Genomic DNA, 15,576 nt, shown 5'->3' on the forward strand with positions numbered 1-15,576 from the left:
TGCTGAACCTGAAATCAAGGAACACAGAACCAAAGATGCTGATATAATAAGCAAATATAGAACACTTACTGTATTCAATTTCTATTTTCCTTTCCAGGTAGAAAAAACTTTTAAATTGAGAAAAAAGGTACATACAATTTGCCGCAATATGAGTAACAGTTCCTTGTTTGGAGTAGATAAGCAGTTTTAAGGAAATGGTGATTATGTTATAGCCTCTGATATGAGCTGTGGAGGGGTCTTTTTTCCAGGAACCAAAGTACTCTCTAAGTTTACATCCCAAGGAGTCCTATATTGTTGGTTAGTTCTCTTTTCATTTGAAATATGCTTTTGCTCTATGCTTCCTAAGGGTTCTTCAGTTTTCTATGGTCATCAGTGGAGCTTAGCTACTCCTTATTCAGGTATTTAACTACAGCACTTTTCCGTTTTCCATAGCAAAGTATAAGATGTCTGACATGAAACAGGTTCCTAAACATATTTTCCATAGCAAAGTATAAGATGTTTGACATGAAACAGGTTCCTAAACATCCATGAAACTTAGAGGACCAATGCAACTGGAGCACTAACTATGAAAGGATTTTCCTGGATATCAAAATCCTTGTCATATATGACTTAACAATAGTGCTAAGAAAATAAACATGTATGAATTTGAGCACATACTTTCCTAAAGCAGCATCACGACTAAAATTGCACAACTAAATTTGACCGCCTAAGCCTTTTCAGAAATACCGTTATATAACAATTAAAGCTTTGGTGGTAAAAGGTCACCTCTGCAGCAATACGAATACCAAGTCCCTCATCTGAACATTCAAATGAAGGTTGCAAAGCACCGTCTACATTTTCAGGTGGTTGCGTGCTACAATTCTCACCCACATTTTCAGTCGGTTTAGCATACAAGGGGGCCTGCATCATCTGCAACATAAATCGTGATGCTTGGACTGCACGCTTACGCATATTAGACACCACTACTGCAGAACCTCCAGCATTTCCATAGATGCCTGGCCACATAGAACGCATCACTAGAATGAACGCCTTTGACAAATGCTTCTGCATTTACGTACTCAAAATTGTTATAAATCTAACAGGCATACACAAAACAAGAGAGAAATATAACTATCCTGAAGTGATCATAGAACATATCAAATCTCAGAGGCTTGCCTTATGATTTGCTGATAGTGATGGGTAATGCTCAAAGAACACGGATAAACATTGTTTCAACCTGCAAACAAGATAGCAAGAAACAATGTTAGATAGCCATTCTTATAGAGGACAATGATGAATGAGAAAATAGGTACAGCACAGTCCACCTCTGCAGGTCTTTTGTTTCATTACTGAAATACAATTTAATGAGCTTAGCTAAGTGCAAAGGGTGTAAAGCAGCTGTTATGCTTGGATAATTCTCACTAAGGAGAAGAATCTTAGCAAAACCTTCACCAAGAGCAGCTTGTACTGTCTCATTTTCTTCAGTTTCTACATCTCCCCAATTATTTCTATCAAAGCCAGCATATAAGAGGTCAAGCAATTCAACATTCAAATTCTCATCAGCCTTAGAAAAGTCCACAAGATCAATTGCCATCTTGTCACCCTGAAAATTGGATGAATGTTCTAGTCCAATCGCCCTGTCAACTTCCTGAGGACCGTGCCACATGACAAGATCAATTAAAGCCTTGCACGCCATTATGCTAACTGGAGCAGGGCCCTTAGCAAAAGAAAGCCTCAACTGCTTCAATAGTTCTTCACTTGGCTTTTTCTCTAATAAGCCAAAAAGGCCAAGACACCTGATAGCAACCCTCTGCACATCCAAGTGAGCATGCTTTGCCTGAAGTCATCATTCATACCAGTAGTTAATATCGTCTGGAAAAAAATAGCATGTTGAGAAATGATACATTAATTGCTGCAGTAATGAACACATAAAGCATGGAATTTTTATACAAAAAGAGGCCAAATCAAAAACCATACGTAGGCATGACTAGGTTAAAGCAAAGGGAAAATCCATGAAGTGCAGCTTTCTTCTTACCCCAGGAAGCAGTAATGACTGCAGTAATTCAATAGGCTCAATAGCCTTCCCTTGAAGCCAGTACAATGATTTTGCATTTTCCAAAAGAAGACCAGTAACAGCAAGGCTGTGCATCCACTGCATGAAGTCTGCTGTTCTCTCCCTACAGGGCGTGGCAAGTTCTTCTACAACTGCAAGAAAAACTTTTTCAAATTCACCAGCAGCAGCATGGACTTTCTTTGCCAAACTGGACACTGCACCAGCCCATTCTTTGTCGCCTCCAAGGTTTATTCCATCTCCTATGATAACCTTGTTCCCTTCATCATCCACTTCATGATCTAAGGGCCTGTGCAATAGGTCTTGTACAAATGCACTAGCAACCTTCCTGCTTGTAGAGTCAGAAAAATCAAGCATTGCACCAAGCAATAGTAGCTGCCGAGATGCAAAACGATAATTTGGTCCTGAAAACATCAAGGTCAAATTAGAATATATAGTAGCATAACACATTCCAATCATCTAATGTCACCCACCAGCATCTATATGAGCTCCGACCAAAACTACATAATCTGAAACTGTTGCAGGAAGAATCCTCTCAAGAAGATCATTGTTGTCTGAAGCTTCAGCTGCATACACTGCAGCTTCAGTGCCCATTGTAGTTGCAGCATCAGAGCCCTTAGCCTGTTCAAAGACACTTTATGATCAGAGTGCATGGATCTAAAATCAACATATTCAATCATAATAACTTTCCCAGAAGAACATAACGTGAAGGATCAACCTGAAAAACCAAAAGTTATATTGTTCTTGAAAAATTCATATCCTGTTAAAATGACTAATTCTTCTACACTGGCATTAGTATAAGTTTTTTGTTCTTGGCAAGAGGTTACCTCCAAACAATTCATTTGAAGAATTTATCCGAATTAACTTTCAAGTCGAAAGAGCATCAAAAGATTATTCGTTATAGATAAAAGGACAGCTGTGCGGCCATGTATATCAAGGAAATAGGGAATGAGCTTTAACAGAATGCACATTACAACTTCATGTCCTTTAAAAACAAAGCAAAGAAAGAGGCATTTGCGTTACTAAAACCTAGGATCAAACAAAATCCATCCCCAACCCTTCCCAACCATTCTAAGGGACTTTAGGAATCAGCAGACACCCACAACTATATTATGATAGGAGTTGAGATGACTGCTTCGACAAGAAATCTACACAAATTATAACCAGAGTGATTTGGATGTGGCAGCTTGATATCTGGTGCATTCTACAAGTAAATAGTCAGAATAAGAACAGGTGATCTGGCAGCTTGATATCTGGTGCATTCTACAAGTAAATAGTCAGAAAAACTCATACACGCAACAGTTCCATGAAGAAAATAATTCAGCTTGATAGCACGTTGAAAACCAACAAGTCAATTACCTATTGATTATGCTCAGAAAATTTAACTTTGAAGACATGATAATCTCATTTCTCAATAAGATTGAGAGAGGAAATAAAATAACTGCTATGTGTAGGTAAATGCTTTCCTTAGAAAAAACTCAAATATATTTCACTATGCTTACTCCCTTCCTCCCTTCATAAACAAATAAAACAATAAACAATTCAGCAGCCTATGCCAAAAGAAAACGAAACAAAGTATAAGTGAAAAAAGTTTTGCCTGTGCTTCTGTCTGCAAGTGCCTGCATACAGTTTTCCAATAAAGAGCAAACTCTGGTTCCATTAGCTGGATGCTTGCAGAGCAGTTTTCAGGTTCCTCTGTCATCAAAACAGGAAACCTTAAGGATACAACAAATAGCAAGTTAACCACATATAATATCAAGTGATCAACCCCGAACAGGGTAAATAGATTTATCTTGCAGAAGATATTAAATACTCAACTATCAAGGCCTCTTATGGCACACTAGTTTTGATGCACCAAAAAGTTAGAGAACAAATATTCAGAGGCGCACAAGAAGATGAATTAGGCATGTTGAGTGGTCATTAGTAATTGATTCTACATAGAATTTTTTGTAATTTACAAGTCTGCAAATGCCAGAGATACAATGAATATGTTGTTTCTTCAAACATTTGATGAGTACTACAAGAGATAACAACTAAAAAATTAGATTCAGTGCAATTTGCTTGGAGAAGGATAAATAAAGATGGAAAAGCTATGCTTCCATCATAAAAACCCGAAGTCACAGAAAAAAGGAAGCACTTATTCTATTTCTATATCTCGCTTTCATCAAGTGGAGAATGTTGAAGCGCTTGTGGAAGACTGAACTCATGTCTCTAGAGTCATCTTTAATTGCAAAAAGTTTTTAGTTTGATAGCTTGATTACAAGCATAACCAAAAGAAATTAAACAAGTCATTAAAAAATATGCCTACAACAGAACATGCATGGTCGTTAGTAATGTCAACAAAGAAGCAAATTTTCTTCTTTCCATCCTTAAAGACCTAATTTGGAGAAATTTGACAGGCAAACACATCAAATTGTGTTCTCCCTTGAAAGCTACCAAATACTTGATAAGTGTAGGGAGCAGGGGAATTAAATATCATTCTTAAACCATGCTCCATCTAGCAAATATGCATGCTAACTGGCTTTTTTTATCAAAACTCATGCTACAAGCAGCAACAGTCACTAATAACTGGAAAATAAGAGTGATAAAACAAAGGGCTACAATCTTACAAAGAGATTGAAAAGATCAACCAACCTCCATTTTCACCAAAGTTTGATAATATGTACTGCCGGATACTCTGATCGCCATGTAATTTTATTAATCCATCTTTTAATAGAGCCTCCATCACAGATTCCCCAACCAATTCATAGGTTTCAACATCAAGATACTTAAGAAGTTCAATGGGATCATCATTGCAGCACTTAGAAAGCCATTCATCTCTCATCAACTTTAAGCATTCTTTTGCAACAGCTGCAGAACGATCAGCAAGTCCTCTCTGTAGAATTACTGTCCTGAGCTTTATGCTATCAAACCATTAAAAAGAGAAGCCTGATGAGAAATATTAAATGCATGATCACTAAGTTACAACCAGACATTAAAGCACATAATTCAATGGAACATATACAATTCAAAAAAAGGTAATTTGAAGATGTATCTTTATATATGAGAGCAAAGAAAAAGTCTCCAATAGATCAAAGCAAAAGGAAAAATTACATAACAGTTCTGAAATGACAACATTAATTACCTGAGACTTTGAAGAGGAAATTTATTAGCTAGAACACAGAATGCAGCTTTGCGGACTGACTCACTCATATCCAAGGTGCAATCAATGATTGCTGGCGAGGTTGCATTGGAAGGTGGCAAAGCTAATACAATTGTCTTACGAACCTCCTGCAAATATGCCTCAGGTAAGCATACAATGGACAAACTTCTGATATCCAAATCACTATAATAATCTCACAGCTTTTTTCTCCATTGAGTTGTTCATCTTTTTATGTCCAACACAGTGTATGAAGTTCTGTATGACAAGTATTATAAAAGATACAATAGATTTTTCCACATTATTTAATTCACTTTATAATATGAATGCTAGCCCTTCAATATAAAAGTGTTGTTCATAATTGTAAAAAACTATAGGAAAAGGATAAAATATAAATTTAATGAGTTCATCAAATTTCTAATATGATGAATAATATTCAAGCATTTCTTTTCTGAATCAAATAACCATGAACCAACATGGAACAACTGACATGTTATGGTAATGAAATGGGTTCAAAAGAGTAACAGTCTTTATATTGGCAATTATATGTCGACTGTATTGGACATCCAAATCTATATTATATATGTGTGTGTGTTTTCAAGTTCATCTGTTCAAAAAAGGACCATGCTCATGATATCCTTCCCATTCACATAAACTAAATGAAGGCGGTCACTTCTGTTCTCCAACACAAAAACAGGTGAGAAATTTTTCAGAAAGTATCTGCAAATGAACCATCACCATTGGAATGCCTCCTATCCTCACATGACTTCGTATCTCCCTTTTAAACGCGTCAATTCATAAGCATGTAACAGCTCTCTTGATCCCTACTCTCTAACAAAACACTAAACATGCATCCAAATCTCCATCTGAAGTTACACCAACAAATCATATTCATTTGAAGCAATTGGGACACTCACTGCATTCTGCTCCAAGGGGAGCACTTCAAGAAACAAATCCAGAATATCACTATTCTCAGTATCATTAGCAAAGCGTGAAAGAGCTCTAACTGCAAATGTGCGAATAGCTGGAACTTTGTCTGCAACTCTTAGCTTCATGGATTCTATAACCTCATCCCAGAGCTCATTGCTTACTTCCGCGTCATCTGGCAGTCTCAATATAATCTGCAAAAAAGCAAAAATACCATAAACAGAAAGAAGAAAGCAATGCAACAGTTTTCGTACAAGAGTCAAAACCCCGGGTCCCAGGTTCTAAAATCTAAACTAGAATTTTATTCATGAGCATATCTCGAAAAACGAGCCATGTTCAAAACCAAAACTCAAAGTTATACTGCAAAACTCACATTTTAATTCATTAAAATATTTACTAACAAGCAGTGTTTCAGGTTTTAGAATTATAATTCGATTTTTTAAATTATTATTAAGTTTTAAATTCATTGATACCTATTAAAATCCACAATTTTATCAATAGTAAAACAAGTAAAAACCCTTAAAATTTTGAGAAAAATACCTCAGAGATAATTTGACAAGCTCGAAATCTAACACTCTTATTAGCAGCCAAACTCGCAGTCATCAAAAACCTAAGGAACTCCTCCAGGAACCCATCACCAGCAGCACCCGCCCCCTCATTCTCTTTCCCATCACGCGCGGTAGTGGAGGCGGCAAAGACAGAGACAAACTTAACAACACGCTCAGCAGAGGCAGACCGCCGTTGGAAGAGGAGAAGAGGAGTTAGGGATTTGCAAAAGGCAGAAGCGAATTGAAAAGAATTAGGGATTTGGGGACTCTGATTCGGGGATCTTTTCGAAAACAAGAGTAAAGACAGATCTTTTAGTTTTCTGATGTGTGTAGCATTTGACGTTTTTGTTTCTTCAAGAATTTTTGAGATTTTTTGAATCAGTTTCTCAGTGGCATCCATTTCTCCGGTCATTTGTTTTCTTAGCAGAGAGAAGAAATGTTCAATTTCGGGGATTTAGGGTTTTGAATTTTGATTTCGGGAATGTTTTTGAATTCGAGCGGGAGCTTTTTCAAAAAGAGTTTTGATGGGCCGATTATTGAGACTCCACGTTTTTGGGCCGAAACAGGCTAAATTCTCCAGTACATTCCCTGAACGAGTAGCCCACGAATGGTGAATTTCCCTTGGTGGGCCCATTAATCAGATGGTTCAAGATTTTCAAGACATCGGAATTTTTGGGATTGGAAAATATATATATATATATATATATATATATATATATATTGTATAAAACAAACCTCAAGTTGATAAAAAAATTAAAAGTTTAAGGACTAAAACGTGAATTATTCAAACTCTGGGGAGGACATTGCTCTATTTGTCCCAAGCATACTCGTGAATTAATTCATTATTATCTCCTACTAAATTGTTCATTGAAGAAAAGCTGGGTTGATATGGAAGAATTTTCACAAAATACTCGGTTTGAAAATAAGGTTTCCTATTAAGTGATTTTATTTTTTTTAAATTAAGTGTTTATTTAGATAGAGTCGATCATCGTAACTGTTCAGAATCTACAAACCACTCCTATTAACTGTAAGAATTTCTTCACATGTAATGATAAAAGTAATGGCAAGGATAAATAGGATTCAAGAAGCTACATTCTAATTTTACAGTGCTCGGTGCATAATAAGTTGCATCCTATTAGTTACTTGAAATTTAAATGGCAAGTACCATGTCTAGGATTGAGTGCCTCGAAACTATCTAAACCTTAAGGTTAAATATTCATCTTGTTTTTCTAAAGCAGCGAGTAGTTATTATCCAGGATATAAAAAATATATATATATAGTATAGAGTCACTAGAGACAAAACATAAAAAAAAAATTGAGATAAAATGATAATAGTGTACATGATATAATATATTATTTTTTTAATAATCAACAAGATATAATAAAATATATTAAGAAGGTATATTTTACCCTTCATCTGTTACCATCAAAGTTACATATTTTAAAATATAATAAGATATATTTTTTTTATTTTAATTTATATTAAATATTAAAATTAATAATATTATAATAGCCCTTATTATAAAACCTGGATGAACCTGGCGACATGACTCATGACATGAACCAATAAGAGTTTAATAAAAATAAAAGAAGATTGACCTGATAAAAAAATGGTTTTACTCAAGATAAAACACTAATAAAAAAGCTATAGATTTTTTTTTTGAAATTTTTTTAGTCGAAACAAGGTTTATTTGATTCCTTTAAAAAAAAAATTAATCAACTTTAGTTGACCCTCCCCACCTATGATCAGAGTATTGCCCCTAATCAACTCCCGAATCAGATTTTAAAATTATAGTAATTTTCACCTTTTATCTTTAAATTAACCCGAGTCAGCCCTCATAAATTGTGAACCAGGTCTTGTCTCAAGTCAATTCTTATAATTAATGTGGATCAACTTAAGTTGACTTTTCTAACCTATAATTGTGTCTTGTCCCGAGTTGAGTTTTCAAATTATAATAATAATCACTTTTATTTTTATATTGATTCAAGTTGATGGTCAACCCAACTTTTAATAAATCTTGTCCCATCCTTGAGATAAATTTAAAAAAAATAATAATAATAACCACTATTACCCTTATATGTTTTAGTTGAATAATTTTAAAATTAAAAATATTATACAATGATATTTTAAAAATAATAAATATTATATATGCAGACATATTCCTTTCATATCTTTTATTTTAAAAATATAAAAATTTACCATAACATTCTTACAAATATAAATTTATTTTTATATTTTTATCTTTATTTTTATTTTTTTAATCAAACAATTTCCTTTTTTAATTGTTTATATCTCTTAGCACTGGTTAAGAGCTAGCTTCATATCTTCTTTCTTGCTTTGTCTCCTGTATCGAGAACCATCTGCCTGTAAATTGATGAGTTTTAATTTAACATGTTTTACAGTTATGATTACAAAATGCCAAACATTCTATAAAAATGTTAGTATTAAAAGCTTCCCGGTTTTATTAATTAGGCGAAATATTCTTATAGTTCTCTTACATATGATCAAGTTCGTTATAAACGATTTTTTTACATTATATAAACTCGAAATTTAAAATTCAATAGTAAAATTATAAAATTAAAAATAAATATTTTTAATTAATTATATATTGATAATTTCAACTGAATAGTAAATACTAATATAAAAAAATTTAAAAATAATAATAAAAAAGTTTATACACCTTAAAATATATAAAAAAACTAAAAATAGCAGGGTAATTAGTTAATTGATTTTTAGATAATTCAGAGTTGGTTAATCAATTATTGATACAAAACCAAGAAAATCACTTATCTTATATTTTCTATAAACTTATTAATTCAATCTAATTTTACTAATTTTGCATGAGTCAAATATATTTTTACTAGTTTTCAAGTTTTTATTTTGATTTTATATATTAGATATAATTAACTCGTAAAATTATATAATTTTATAAGTTTAATCATGATTTTAATAACAAGACATGTAAAACTTTGATAGTTTTTAATTTATCAAATGTATCTTTATAAGGTACCATTAAATTAAATCTTAAAAATATTAATGTGAGTTTTAGCATATACATCACACCAATCACAATAATCACATTAACAAAGGATGCAATGAAACAATCTCACTAATTAAAATTTGAATTTGTTCTTTAATAATTATGAGTTTAAATCTTCTCAAGATCACTGGAGGTTTACATAGTCATTAATTTCAAGGTCTATATAATTAGTTGAAATGTGCACAAACTAGTTTAGATACTCATATTAATAATAAAAAAAATGCAATGAAACAAGTGAACGACATGAAATACAGAAAAAAAATTCCATTATCAAAATACATTTTTGACTAGTTCAAATTTGATTTGTAACAAATATATTGCAAGCTTTGAATTCCAAAATTATTGATTTAAAACATGACTAAAAGTGATTCTTATTATAATTTTAAAACCTAATCTAATAGTTAATTAGAGGTAAATTTCAGGTCACGAGCCAGAAAAATCAATTGAGGTTGACTCAATATTTTTTAAAGGTATCAAAACAATATTGATGTGACCAATTTTATTTGTCTAAAGAAAAATCAATGAATTTTTTACCCGAATTTAATAATGTTTTATCCTAAATCAAAGGATAACTTGGGTTTTTGATCAAATTGAGTTATGTCAATCATTTCTTCCTTTTTTTTTATTTAACTTGATCTAAACCTTAAGTCAGCCAAGTCCATGTTGACTTGTCAAGTTAATTCAAATCTTACAACTATAGTTATTAATGCTTAATATAAATTAAAATAAGAAATAATAATATTTAATTATTTTTTAAAATATATAAATTTGAAAGTAATGCATATAAGGATAAAATATTTTTTTACATGTTCTTTTATATGCTATCCATTATCAACCACACATAATAAAAAGATAATTATTTTATTTTATATATCATTATCAAACATAATTTTATATTCGTTTCTTATCTTGTCTTGTCTCCTTTGTAGCTACTATGTTTATTTCGAGATAATAATTAAATGTTTCTTAATAGCACTAACAAATTTTTTAATTTATTAACATAGTTGTAAAACTTGATCTGGAATAAAACTCAGGTTACATGTTAAGAGAGATAATCTAAACTATTTTTTAAAATATGTAAATCTGAAGTAATGCATATGAAATATAAAATATTTTTTTCTTGTGTTTTTATGTCTTATCTACTATCAACAAAACATGATACAAAAACAATTATTTTATTTTATATATTGCCATCAAACATAATTTTATATTTGTTTCTTATTCTATCTTGTCTTTTTTTTGTATTTATTGTGTTTATTTTTTTTGTGTTTTCGGGATAATAGTTATATTTTATAGATTTGACAAAATTTTTAATTTAGTGATATAATTATAAAACCGGATATAGAATAATACTCAGGTTACAAGTTATAAAAGAGTTAATCTAGACTGATTTTATTTTTATTTAAAAAAAAAAGAATTTAAACGAAGTTATTTTGATTATAGAGTTGGGTTCCTTTCCCGTGTCAGGCCAAATTACTCCTATTTTTACTTCAACTTGTATCAATCCATTCTGTCAACTAGGTATCAGGTTAACCTATCAGTTGAACTCAAGTCTTAAAGCTATATTTATTTATCCTCCAATATTTCATTGATGTAAAATTACTAGAGTACTGAAGTGAGATTCTTCATATTCTCATCTTCACTTTCCTGTTATGTTTCCACTCACAATGATTTCCCAAAAACCTAACAAAATATATTTTGCAACAAGCAACGTTGGATCACCTTATTCTTACTAAAATCAAAAGAAAAATCTAAATTTAATGGAAAAAAGAAATGTGATATTTTTCATAAATAAAAAAAGTTGATAAACGTGAAGCTAATGCTAGTGGTCAACACTATTTTTTTATCATGTTGTTTGATTTATCTCGATATTTTTTTTTTATACGGCGTCTTTGGTTAGTGAATCTCATGTGAGGCAGCAATAACTTTTTTGTCCCTTGTCATTTCTCTTTTCTTCTAGAAATTTGCATCTAACCATTCAAATTTGCAAATCAAACCTTCAAGTTTGTGTTCTTTTGGTTTTGTACCTCTTTTTTTTATTCTTTTTTTTTGTTTAATTAATTTCTATTTTTTTTAATTTCACTCTCCTTTAATTTTTTTAATTTATTATATTTGGTCATCATCATTTTGATTTATGTTTTTTTTTTATTATTTAAGATAGTTTTTAATTTATTTTTTTTCAATTTCACTTTCCTTTTTTTTTTCAATACTTGATGCCCTTTTTTATTGTTTTTATAAGGTTTTTATTTCGAGAATTTTTTTTTATTTTTTTATTTAATATTAAATTAATTAAAAATTAATTTTTTTTTATTAAACTCGGATCTATAATTTTACGGATTATAAATTTAAAATATTATTCAAGATTTAGAAAACTCGTCTATAAATTACTATATGCCATATAAATTATATATGAGAAATAATATTCTACTTTCAAAAAAATTGAGTTGAATATACAAAGAATCATAACGTCAATGCTCTTGAACAATCATTATTGCTTAAATTGGGTAATTGGGAAGTTATAGTTATGAAATGTGTGCATCATAGCATCTTTTCAAAGTGTATTGATCTAGAAGACATTCAATACTTTATCAACCAGCAAGAGTTTTATTTAGATATGATAAAATCTGATAACATCTCGAGATGTGATCGGCATTACTTCAAAGCTAAAACCTATTTAACCCCTTTCTAGGCCCTAGAAATCACGAGGCAAGCAAGCAAAGCAATGAACTCACTTGCTGCCTCAAATACAAAGGCAAACAAATTGAAAGACAACCATCCCACTGACACGAATCTTCCATGGTCCCTTGCAAAGAATACCACCAACACTATTCTGTCTATGAGGGGCTTGTTGAGGTTCTTATGGCTTCCACAGGATGGTGGTCTCTGCAATCATGGAAGTAACAACATATGGATCCATGTTCGAAGCAGGCCTTCTATCCTCAAAATACCCCTTTCCTTCTTTCTCTGTATCGCGACCAACACGAATAGAAGCTCCACGATTAGCCACACCCTGTCAATCGGACAAGATGTTATGAAATTAATGCTAGACATCTTATAAAAAGAAACCAGGCAACAAGGAAATTGTCTCTTCTTCCTCTTACCCATTTGAAGGTATTAATGTCAGCCGTTTCGTGTCTGCCGGTGAGTCTCCTCTCATTTCCTTCTCCATAAGCTGCAATGTGTTCTTTATGCCTCAGACCAAGCTTTTCAATTGCTTTCTTGATGATTTCATAGCCTCCTTCATTTCTCATAGACTCAGTACTGAAAATGTGAAGGATTTTCAAGTATGAGACCAAAACAATTAAAGAGCAAGCAAAAAACTTGAGCTGAAACCAATGATGCAAAATTGTACCTGTAATTTGTGTGTGCCCCCGCTCCATTCCAATCGCCCTGGCAAGATAAAAGTCCTTTTTTGTGAGAGCTAAAACGATAAAAGCTACCAAAAGATAGAACTTTGATAAGGGCTAAGTAAGAAAATGAAACAAAAATTGACCTGAATTGGCTTGGGATCAAATGAAAGTACAACTCCAGCAACCTCAGTAATCCTCTGTTAACATAAGTATAGACCTGAGAAAATAATATAAATTGGAGTCCTAGTACTGTCTTCTGTAATCAAGTATACTAAAACTACCTCCAAAATATACCGAGCAGCCCATAATTCATCTCCGGCGGAGATACCGATTGAAGGTCCAACTTGAAACTCCCACTACGTGAAAATGAAAATGATTTAATGTTGCGAAACATAACAAGATCACAAATGTTCTAAATTAGAATTTAGAACTGTAAGATCAAATAAGTAGAGGGGGGGCAAGTTCTTTGATTTTACTTGGCCTGGCATCACTTCTCCATTGATGCCGCTAATGTTAATGCCTGCATACAGACATGCCTTGTAATGCGCATCGACAATGTCACGGCCGAAGGCTTTGTCAACACCAACACCACAGTAGTATGGTCCCTGAGGGCCAGGATAACCACCAATTGGCCACCCAAGTGGCCATTTAACATCTTTCTGCAACAAGGTGTATTCTTGCTCAAGGCCGTACCTGGTTATATATCATGTTTCAAGTTGATCGTAGTTATAAAATCACACAGCAGGAAAAAGAATGACCAAAATAAGGGTGGATTAGGATATAAAAAAATAATACCAGGGCTTCTCAGCAACAACATCAGGATGGCTGAATATCTTAGCAGCATCACATCTCTTATTTGTCGGAATTGGCTCGCCAGCAGGAGTGTAAGCGTCACATATGACCTAAAGAATCAACATCAACGTCAGAGAAAATGACTTCAAGCTATGGTGGCTACATCAAGTGAGAAGATATGGTGGAAAGGATTGAACTTACGAGGATGTTATTGCCCCTCCTAAATGGATCTCTGAAAATAGCTTGTGGACTGTTTCAAGGAATACGTTCAGAAATATTTGAAAATTAACAAAATCAGAAGAACAAGGTGGTCCAGCATAAGTAAAAAGAGAAGCAAATAAAAGCTTACTATAGGATCACTTCACTGTCTTCTCCAGGAGCCTGGCCTGTGCTGGAACCATCATAGTTCCATTTGGGAAGCTTTGCAGGATCACTAACCGGGCCGGAAAGAGTCTGTCCATAAAATTGAAAAAACCAATTTTATTAGCTTGAACAAGAACAACACAAACAAAACCTTCAAAGCACAAAGTTATATACCCTTGCTTTGCTCCTTATATCCATTCCAGATCCACCAATCCTGTTCAAGAATTGAACAAAATAATTGATTACTAGCCTGCTTGGTCACTGAACAAGGCAACCTCTAACTTTAAAGATTTATCAAAATTGAGCCTAGCCATGTTAACTACCATAAGAGCTTGACAAAACTTGAACCTCCAAGGAAAAATGAAGAACATGGGATCATTAATTCTGATACCACCAAAAATCCCTTTTTTAATCATACATACAAAGCAAAAAATTAATAAATTAGAAACAAACAGAATTTAATTAAATATCAATATTGGCCAAAACTATTTGCCTCTAACTACTAAAGTTTATCCTTAAAAAACTATTTGTTAAAAAAAAACCGTAAGATTCTTCAAAACCGAGCATCTTATTGGGTCACCAATCGATCACACCGTAAATAGCTGAAGCAGGGCAGAGCCTTGTGTTCTGTTCTTTGAAAATGATGTCGTGGAATAAGCAGAGATGACTCACAATTGTTGGTTCATGTCAGATCATCGAATTGGTGACCTTACTTATATTCGTGGTAGTTGAATATTACAAGCAAAGCACACAAAAATAAAGCAAAACCATCCAAACAGCAGCAGGGGATGGCAAGAACTGCAAAAAGGAGAAGTAAAGCCTTTCCTTTTTTTGTTCAAAATAAACGAGATACTCTTCGAAAAGCATTCGTTTCTCTGAAGTTAAATGACCAAAGAAAAGGACTCAAGCTACAAAACATATCTAATTATCTATAATCTTTCATGAAAGTAAAAGAAAAGTTACAAGAACAAGAAAATAGAGAAATCCCACAATTCCAGAAGAGATAGGTTTCAAGAAAGAATCAAAGAAGTAAGCCAAAACAAAGCAAACCCTTTAACACAAACACATAATCACACGCATATATACACACAAATATCCATACATTCACGTACAAAAATGAAAGAAGAAGAAGTGTGTGTGCGTGCGTGTGTGTAGGAGAGTAAAGAAGGCAGTACCATAAGTACTCAGCAATGATTTTCTCAGTGGAGTCTGAGAGGTTAAGGTTAATGAGATCTGAAAGCAACGACATGATCAAGAAACCAAAGAAACTTCTCTGTGTTTTGAGATTGTTTATGGAAGAAGTTGTGTCTATGTAGAGACGTGAGCACAGAAGCGGTTTGCTTGTGCTGCTTTTATTGCTGATGCG

The 15,576-nt window shown here is 32.8% G+C and overlaps 2 protein-coding genes across 3 annotated transcripts in view; both read right to left on the reverse strand.

Annotated features, from left to right (window-relative positions):
* Positions 1 to 7,130, reverse strand: part of LOC105109255 (condensin complex subunit 3-like) — an 8,306-nt gene extending 1,176 nt beyond the window's left edge. For both annotated transcript variants that reach the window (XM_011003888.1, XM_011003887.1), the window contains exons 1-10: positions 6,657 to 7,130; positions 6,107 to 6,310; positions 5,175 to 5,320; positions 4,685 to 4,953; positions 3,648 to 3,745; positions 2,524 to 2,671; positions 2,015 to 2,454; positions 1,305 to 1,816; positions 1,156 to 1,216; positions 766 to 1,044 (exon numbers count right to left, since the gene is read on the reverse strand). In XM_011003888.1, the coding sequence (XP_011002190.1) occupies positions 766 to 1,044; positions 1,156 to 1,216; positions 1,305 to 1,816; positions 2,015 to 2,454; positions 2,524 to 2,671; positions 3,648 to 3,745; positions 4,685 to 4,953; positions 5,175 to 5,320; positions 6,107 to 6,310; positions 6,657 to 7,076 (2,577 nt within the window). In that variant the 5' untranslated portion in view covers positions 7,077 to 7,130. The remainder of the gene's footprint in view (positions 1 to 765; positions 1,045 to 1,155; positions 1,217 to 1,304; positions 1,817 to 2,014; positions 2,455 to 2,523; positions 2,672 to 3,647; positions 3,746 to 4,684; positions 4,954 to 5,174; positions 5,321 to 6,106; positions 6,311 to 6,656) is intronic.
* A 5,156-nt stretch (positions 7,131 to 12,286) lies between these two features.
* On the reverse strand, positions 12,287 to 15,576 carry LOC105109256 (glutamine synthetase cytosolic isozyme 1). Its single transcript, XM_011003889.1, has 11 exons — positions 15,386 to 15,576; positions 14,385 to 14,424; positions 14,197 to 14,300; positions 14,049 to 14,097; positions 13,851 to 13,957; positions 13,532 to 13,748; positions 13,337 to 13,411; positions 13,199 to 13,252; positions 13,058 to 13,095; positions 12,807 to 12,966; positions 12,287 to 12,715 (listed from the first exon to the last, which is right to left on the reverse strand). Exons 1-11 carry the CDS (start codon positions 15,457 to 15,459, stop codon positions 12,563 to 12,565), a joined length of 1,071 nt encoding a protein of 356 aa, XP_011002191.1. The 5' UTR covers positions 15,460 to 15,576; the 3' UTR covers positions 12,287 to 12,562.

This window comes from Populus euphratica, unplaced genomic scaffold (assembly GCF_000495115.2).
Source record: "Populus euphratica unplaced genomic scaffold, PopEup_1.0 scaffold287.1, whole genome shotgun sequence".
NCBI classification, from domain to species: Eukaryota; Viridiplantae; Streptophyta; class Magnoliopsida; order Malpighiales; family Salicaceae; genus Populus; species Populus euphratica.